This window comes from Glossina fuscipes, unplaced genomic scaffold, assembly GCF_014805625.2.
Source record: "Glossina fuscipes isolate IAEA_lab_2018 unplaced genomic scaffold, Yale_Gfus_2 0, whole genome shotgun sequence".
Classification (NCBI taxonomy): Eukaryota; Metazoa; Arthropoda; class Insecta; order Diptera; family Glossinidae; genus Glossina; species Glossina fuscipes.
Genome location: NW_023998414.1, coordinates 37,004,139 through 37,013,138, shown reverse-complemented (window position 1 = coordinate 37,013,138; position 9,000 = coordinate 37,004,139). Strand labels below are relative to the sequence as shown.

The 9,000-nt window shown below is 33.2% G+C and overlaps 1 protein-coding gene across 4 annotated transcripts in view; it reads right to left on the bottom strand.

Annotated features, from left to right (window-relative positions):
- Positions 1 to 8,085, bottom strand: part of LOC119635429 (phosphorylase b kinase gamma catalytic chain, skeletal muscle/heart isoform) — a 17,155-nt gene extending 9,070 nt beyond the window's left edge. For 2 of the 4 annotated variants that reach the window (XM_038030253.1, XM_038030263.1), the window contains exons 1-6: positions 7,310 to 7,401; positions 2,187 to 2,365; positions 1,837 to 2,121; positions 1,679 to 1,769; positions 1,447 to 1,583; positions 165 to 262 (exon numbers count right to left, since the gene is read on the bottom strand). In XM_038030253.1, the coding sequence (XP_037886181.1) occupies positions 165 to 262; positions 1,447 to 1,583; positions 1,679 to 1,769; positions 1,837 to 2,121; positions 2,187 to 2,365; positions 7,310 to 7,401 (882 nt within the window). Of the gene's footprint in view, positions 1 to 164; positions 263 to 1,446; positions 1,584 to 1,678; positions 1,770 to 1,836; positions 2,122 to 2,186; positions 2,366 to 7,309; positions 7,538 to 7,897 lie in introns of those variants that run through there. The other 2 variants (XM_038030247.1, XM_038030239.1) reach the window with 2 other exon arrangements.
- Positions 8,086 to 9,000: the final 915 nt, after the last annotated feature.

Sequence of the window (9,000 nt, the reverse complement as noted above, 5' to 3'; positions counted from 1 at the left end):
GTGTGTGCCTTTATTTATATTTGTTTGTTTGTGCGTTTGTCTTCAAGTTTTTCGCTCCCTAATCGCATCTTAAAATTAATATTAAAAATAATTTTAAAAAATTGCCCTTTCAATGTATTATGTTATATGGTCGTGCATTGAATGCGATTTGGAAGTAAACTTACCATTTGATTAAAAAAAGGATGACGCAATACCTCCTGTACAGTTATTCTTTTGATAGGATCAACGACTAAGCATTTACGTATTAAATCTTTGGGATCCTCTAAAACGGAAGGTAGAAAAAATTTAAATTTCTATTGAAAAAAAAAACCCAGTTTTTTTAAGTTTTTTGGAAAAAAAACAAACGGTCGGCTCGAATAGTCCAAATTATTCAAATAAAGAAAACGCAATAACAAAACAGTAAACCAATTATAAAAAAAAAAAAGAAAAAAGTCAAGATTATGTTATAGGACGAAGTATTTTTTATTTCATATCCACGCGAACACACAACACGAATTGCAAAATATTTTGCTTAATGTGAGCACAACAATTGGTCGCCCACAAAAAAGTTCACATAATTTCTAAATTCGATTTTCCACCGACCATAGGGCATGTCTACTGTGCCCTCACGCCTATGCTAGAAACAACTGCGAACAAGTTTGCTTCACTTTTATTCTAAAAAAAAAAAGAAGGAAAATACACTCGCTTTCATTCGATATTAAAAGAGTAAGAATATGTAGTTGGTTTTCCTTTTTTTTTCGTCTTTTTTTAGGACAACAGTGATGCGTGTAAGATATTCGGTCATGACCGAATATAATTTTCTTATTGGCCGTCTTATTCGTTTCTTATTGGAAAACTTTCTTAAAACAAAGAAAAATATTAAAAAGATACCCGATCGATAGTTGTTCTATAAGCTTTATATGTTTTTGTTGGAAAGGCGAGCACATCTGGTACCGAAAAAGCTCAATATTGCAACTGCGTTTCGCTTAAAAACTCGAAGCGTAACAATCATTAATCGCTTGATATGGCTCGGTTTGAAGTTTTCCTGTTTCGACCTTGAAATATTTTTTTATTAATAAAAGCAGAAAGTTCGCTAAATGAGCTGAATTTATATTATATATCCACACTCATCGCTTGATTGAATATACATGAAGTTCTGAACTAAAGTGAGGTGTACTTGCGTTGTAACTGATCGCGATATATGTATATGTGTGAATCAAAAAGTCTTGCTTTAAGAAACATCTGCTTTTATAGAAAATATTTTTTATAGCTTACAAATGTTAACCAGTTGGTCAGTTTAAATTTATCTATCGTCAAGAGTTAAAAAAAAAATAAAAAAAAACATTGTCTTAGAATCATTGGTAATTAGGAAATATTCTGAAATGGATTCAATTCTTTCTTCGTCTTTGTTTAAATATTGATCATTATTATGAAGACTTAATGATTTTAGAAATAATTTGTCCGTACCTGAAATATCGGCCCACTCAGGTGACGTGAAACTGTATTTACCCTCCATAATGTTACGTAACATAACCATTTGTTTTCGATGCCAAAAGGGTGGACAACCGACCAGCAGAGTAAACATAATAACACCGCAAGCCCAGCTGCAATCAAAAAAGTACAACAACAAAATTAAAAGAAAAAGAAATTTATAAAGTTGAAAAAAAGAAAAAAAAAAAAAAAACATTTAAAACCATACATGTCTACTTCTTGGCTATAGCCGGGCGAACCCTCAAACATGTTACATTTTAATGTTTCTGGAGCTAAATAGCCAGGAGTGCCACACAAATCTAAATCAAAAAAAAAAAAAGTACGTGAATTTTTCATTGAATTTTTGATGGATCTGGAAAGGCTTGCCTGTTAATTTTTCCCCATCTTTTAGCTGCCGAGCAAACCCGAAATCCGTAATTTTGACATTATGATTACCATCTAATAAAATATTTTCAGGTTTCAAGTCTCTATGCACAATATTTTTTGAGTGTATGTACTCGACGCCTTCAAAAATTTGTCTCATTATAGTTCGGGTTTTCTTTTCCGAGAGGGTAACTACCGATGTAAGATAATCGAATAGTTCGCCTTTTGGACAAAGTTCAAACACCAAAAACACAAAAGCATCCGATTCGAAAACGTCTTGCAGGTCAACTGAAAATGCAAATTGAATCGTTGAAGAAGAATCGCATTAGATTTCAATAAAAAAAAAGTTTTACTTATATACGGATGGCCCATGACTTGTCGAAGTATTGAAATTTCTTGCCTTGTTGCTTCCAACATATGTAAAGGATTCGTTTCACCAGTTTCTGTGGCAGCGCCTAAATCGATAATTTTAGCGGCAAATTCCTTGCCCGTCTCCTTTTCAATACATCGCCGTACCGTCGAACTTATACCTCTAGAAATATATAAAATAATCGGTGAATAGTATGCGCAAATAGTACTAAGTTCATCAATAATTAATAAATTAGGAATATTTGAAAATTTTGAATCCAACATTTACAACATATATTGCAGCAAAATCGTTTGCTATCCTCCTTAAGTGATTGAAAGCAATCTAAGTAAACAGATTCAGTTAAACAGTAACAATGTAACCTCTTCCCAAATGCATAATAAATCCATTCATGAAAGCATATTCCCGAAAGTGGTCTCCGCTATAGATTAGTCCCGGATCACACCGATGCAGATATATTTAGCCGATCAGCAGATCTGCATAGGTAAATGAAGATGTTCAAAAATAGATCAATAGTGACGGGTCGGTAAAGTGATTGCTGTCCAATATAACCCAGAGCAGTCGCCTGGGTCCAATCCGGTTCCTGCTATAAATAAATAATCTTTCATTGGCGATTAAGCATCCTGTTAAGTATCCTCGTGTATGCAGACGACGTAAAGCTATTCCACTGCTCCGAAAATGTAAAGAGCTTCGGTATGCTTCAATTTTGTTTGTTCTCTCTACGAAAGTGACGCAAAGTAAATGGGGTGTCCTTGAACGTTAGCAAGCGCAAAGCAATGTCTTTTAGCAGAACCCTTCCGATGTCTAACGAGATTCTTATAACGAGATTCAATCTTCAAGTGCCATCAGTGGTTAATCAAGTTAAAGCAACTCTTAGCTCCATGAAAAGTTGGGCTAAGAAATTTGACGACCTTTATGTCCCTAGCTAGGCCCATCGTTGGGTATTTTTCAGTTGTTTGATCTAGCAGTTGGACGAATCTGTTCAGAAATCATTTCGTCCATCTGCCCTTCGTGGATTAGGATAAGAATACATTTCTTCGCTAATTGACCTATGCTGACTAGAGAAGAGCAGGCTAGCTGCTCTTGCTTGCGGTAACTTTCATGAGTAAACGTATTAATGGCGAAATAGTTTCCCCATTCCTGTTGAATGACCTTGACTTTACAATTCGGCGTAGAGCGTGTAGATGCTACGTACCCTTACGGTAACATTGAACTGAATATCCCTTCACGAGTACTCACTGTACACTGGGAACAATTTAATGAAACTCATTATCATTATCACTTATTCTATTATTCGAATAAAAGTGAATTTGTGATGCGTATATTGCTCAAGAGTTGATATCACTCTTTAGTTATAGTGTAGGTTATGTAGCTGCTAAAAGTTAAACAAATAAATAAATAAAGAAACATTTCACCTCGCAACCACAAACTTTCCGCAATAATGGCATCCTGAAGCTATCTGGTAAAAGGCAAACATCCATAGATAAAGGTGAGTGAATATTTCGATTAACAAGTAACAAGTAACAAGTGTACTTTTGATATTAAATTGAATTTTACCGAAGAAGTTACAGAAATTATTTATTGCATACCGATTGCATAGAGATACGGATCGTTTGGCCCAATAAAAAACGCTTCATAATCGACTTACTTGGCCAGTCCAGATACTCGGTAAAATGTAAAGAAAACTGAAAATCATCAATCAAATCTAATTAAATTTACACGTGTTTTATGCAAAATGTAAGTCAGTCGTCGATCGCATGCACAAATGATTGTAATGGTGTGCACTGTGTATGTAAAAATAACTAAAATATTGCATTAGTGTTTTTTTACTTAGGCAAATATGATTGTAAGTATATATATATCATTTTTATATTCATGTGAATATTGTTGTCGTTGTTTTGTGAGAAGGGGCTTGACTGGGGCTCGATCAATTTCAAATGAATTTGGTTGGCTCGCATACCGTCCATCCACTTGTCTGACAGCTAACAATAACAGGTTACGAAATCATACCATATACGATCGACATTGTCACACACAAACATATATATATATATATATAATATAAATATAAACAAACATATTTATGTAAATAAGTAGATAAGAGACAAAGTATAATGGCGCAATAATATATATAGGCGGCTGAAAATAAACAAATAACTGCAACTATATGCATTGAACTAGAAACTGAACTGATGCAAAGATAAATAGAAATTGATTGATTGCGTCTACTACACTACTATAAATATAAATCAAGGTATATACTATTTTCGTTCTCGACTCGACAACACCAACGACATTACTTGGACAAATGAAAAAAAAAAAAAAAAAAAAAAATATCTTAATAAACATTCTTAGCTATTTTTAAATAAGCAAATAGAATAAAGATGTGTCCATATGTCCTTACTAATATTTATATTCGTTTAGGCAACACACAACTAAAGATATTTCCCTCATTCCTTTGGTCATCGTACTTTCTATTTTTTTTTTTTTTTTTCCTTAACAATTACATTAAAGGGAAAAGATCATTTTCGATCTATTATAAGCGGCATCATTTTATTGGCTTTCAAGCTTCCTGCCTTTTAGATATCCTTTGAAGTCATACTTCTAAGTTCAATAATTTCAATAAGTTGACAGACAAATGGATATCACATATCCAATTCCAATGTCCAAATTAATCACGAGTTTATGTACTATATGGAATCCTCAATGTATATTTCGTTACGTTAGAAACATTTAATAATCATTTTATAGCGTTTGCGATGAATTTAAAAATCTTATCTTCTTATGATTTGCCTGTAAAGTGTAGGGCTGATGCAGGTGTAATCTGAAAATATACATATATATATGTGTACGGAAATAGAATTCATTTTTTTTGCAAAAAGAGAAACAGTTAATCGCTTCCAACTACATCGTTCAGATACTTCGGAGCCCTGCATAAAGCCGTTCCTTACGCCAGGGATACGTAAATTTTTAAACGAAAGAACAAAGAAAATGAATTACATACACTAACTCTTTTTTTACACGGTTATTTTGAAAATATAAAAAAGTAAATACACTTAACTCTTTTTTAACACGGATATTTTGTTTCTGTGTCTGAAATAACACGATTTATATGAAACGAATAGTAACAAAATACAATTAGGGGAACATCGTAATCAGAAGTTGACAGTTACACGTTGTACTTACGAACTGAATTTTCACTGTATACTAATTTTGATTTTTTTTTTTTTTTTTTTTTTTTTTTTTTTATTACTATGATCAATATATAATCAACCAATTTTATTAAGGTTCAACACTAGAACTTCGTGTTCACGTTGAACATTTTTTAGTCAACACGCGTAAGTAATATTAGGATTATCTTTTTGGGGACACTCCGAGAAGGTTTTAAAAGTAAATCAAAGTATCTCTTTGAAAATTTGGATCAAAAAAAGAGTACTTGTTCCAACAAATCAAAAAAAAAACTAAATTTTCTGACAGCCACAGAACGTAACTATGAGAATCTTCTGAACACCATTGACGTACTGAAACTCTTACCGTGGCGTGGTGGTCCCTATAAATGGTAACTGCTTGCTTTAAAGCTCTTATTTAATTAGAGCTGCTCAGCTACACGCGCAAACAATGGTTGACGGTCACCAAAGTACTCAAGTGCAAAAAATACTGGGAAGTGATAGTGCACAGTTGAGTCTGTGCTACGTGATGAGGTCGTCAAAAGCATTATTTCCTCGAGAAATGCATAGTGTGCTCGATGGCTTTCCGGCGTGTGCTCATGGTCCAAACGCAAGTGTTGCTTCGCACAGTACGATCGCACTCAAAACTGTATAGCATGTCGGAAGAACAAATCACGAAGATGTGGGCATTCACAGAGGTCAGCTTGCCCGAAGTACGATAGCTTCTGGAATAATGACACACTTGTCATCTAACCACCACGATGGATGCCTGTTTGCCTGACTGGCAGGTATGGTCTTTCGGGCCGTATCGTGGAGGCTGTGGTCGATAATCTTCTACACTGACCAAGTTGCGAGAAAATTGACTATCATTTGCTTTTTTATTTCGAACATCACGAGTAGCATAGGTCCCTTCAATGGGAATTGTTCTACTCTATGGAGCGACACTTATCACTTATCAAATTAACTCGGGTGCCATCGGGCACCGTGAAGTTAAGCTTACATAACCGAATGAACATAGTTTAAAAGTCATTGAGTTTATTTCCACGGCTCGCAAACCCGAAATTTCAGTCCTTCCAACATAGATTTTATGGAATATTCCAGGCGCGTCTTCGCACATTAGAAATGTTTGACAAACCTAATGGACCCATTACGATGGGTTTAAGTTACCATAAAAAAAAAAAAAAAAAATTCAAATTGATTTTTTTTTTTCTATCTATCCAAAAAGATTTTTTTTTTCTTTCCTTTTACATACTGTTTGTCTAATGCGTGTAAATGGAAATCAAAGAATGGTTACAATCGCATATGATGATTAGTTTCAACAACAGAGATAACAAATGCAAACAGACTGAAAATAAAATTTTTTATAGAGCATGTGGGCAGATAGGAAAGCCAGTCTGAACTTTGAGAACAAATAATAAAAAAATGAACAATCAAATGATGGAAACAATAACAAAAAAAAAAAAAAAACAATCATAAGAATCATACATATTCGAGAAAATTTCAAAACTCTTCGAGCAATTAGAAAAGAAAACCAAACACGAAAAAGGCTAAAAGGGCTATGGACAATGCATAAGTCTGCAGCGGGGTTGTATAGGGTGCACGCGAAATTCAACCTTATTTACTATTTCATGTTTACCTAAATGCTTTTGGAAAGTCTAAATTGGTCAGTATAGGGCCTAAGTCGAATTTCTCTAGCGGCCAGATGACGGAAAGTGTTGACTAATCGCTTGATTTTATCGAAATAATCTATATCTGTTCGAGTAGAGCGGGAAACGTATTTAAATACAAATCTCCACAATTGTCTCGCTAATCGAAATTATTGTTTCCGTTTCGAGCACATATCTAAACAAATTTCAGGTCTCTTGTCGAGAAACAGCCGGGACGGAATTATAAGCAAACGCAATAATTTTAAATTTTTTTTTAAATTATCAACTGAACTCACCTTCCCAGTATTTCTTTGGGTTCATATTTGGCATAAAAACCTTTAGCGGCATCTTTGTCTGGTAATAAATCGTCTTCTTCGTCTTTTGCCATTTTTGTATGCGATATTTTGACTTTTATTCCAGGAAATATCTTAAAACTTTAAAAGTATGCTCGCAGGCTTGTAATTGTAAAATAAAAAAAAACAATAAGAATCCTAGATAATCCATAAATAATCCATAAATATCACATGTAAATAAACATATATATATATATATATATATATCCACATATAAGTACACATATATAGTTATATATGTACGTTATTAATTGTGCATGCTATTTCACACGTTTCACGTTTTCACACTTTATTTATAATCAGAGAAAAAAAAAAAACAAAAAAAAACAAAAACTGAAAGGATTGCGTTATCGTTAACATGATCTTCATCATATTGCCATTTTATTTCACTTTAATTTTCTATCGTTCGAATTACACAACTGAACTCTTTATGGGAACTTTTCGAAATTTTCACTTAAAAAAATTCTTTTTACGTGACGAGTCTTGCAACTCAAATAATATGTACAAACAAAATCAATCAGATGTTATTACATTTGCGTGTTTACTGTTTTTTATGGTTTGCTTTGCCAAAAAGTCGAACGGGGAATGTAATGCAAAAGTAAATATAAATTTATGAATAAAAATAAATTATAAGAACACACTACGCGTACTCTCTCATACGAGCCATACGTCATTTTAAAACTTTTCATAAGCAAGTTTTGATTAGAATTATTGCAAAGTTTGTATGACATATTACATTATTTCAAATCTCACTTTTGAGATGGTTGCCAAATTTCCCGAACCGCTTGCCGTGCATGTATTTCATAATGCCTAGTAAATCAGTTCTTCTTCTTCTTCTTTTTATTTGCCCAACAGCACATGTGGTTAACCAACATTATTGATTGTGAAATTTTATATATATGTCACGCAATTTTAATATTTTATTACATGCAAGATTGTGTCAGGGTATTTCTTTAGTTTTGATAGGCTTTTAAAAAATTAATAGAGTCGACAGACTGTGTTGCTAGTGCTCAATGTCTTTTTTTAGTCTAAGAATTTATTTCATTAGTCTAAAATTATAATAATAATAATAATAATAATAAAAAATTAATACTTACTTGTTTTTAAACATTGCTATACGTTTATGTTATAGGATCTCCCCATTGATAAACCAGTATATTTTGCTTTATGTCGATAAATAAGGTTTCTCCTGAAAGAAAATGACAACGAGGTCTACTTTTTGGTATTTTTTGAAGTTTTAATTGTTTTCTAATGATTCCTTTGCAGCGTTTTGTTTTATATCTTCAGTTGCTGTCTGCCAAGCAAAAGCACAGTATAGGTAGCGATCAATGCAGCCGCATGAAGTCGATATTTGGAAGACTGCTGTAAATGTTGAAAGGCATTATATTCAAAGCAGAATGGATTAGATGGGAATAAGGTCAAGATGTTAGCAGCATCATGGAAACAAGAGAAAGTAACAGTATGCGTAAAGCCTTTTTCTTATTCCATCATCACAACATTTTTGAACAAGATGCATTCTTTTCGAGACGTTTGAAAAAAACACGATTCCTTTTGGTCCCTTGCTAGAACTGCCACCAAACAAGATTACACGCAATAACAAGACGAATCTTTTATCCGCCGGCCAAATACTTGAA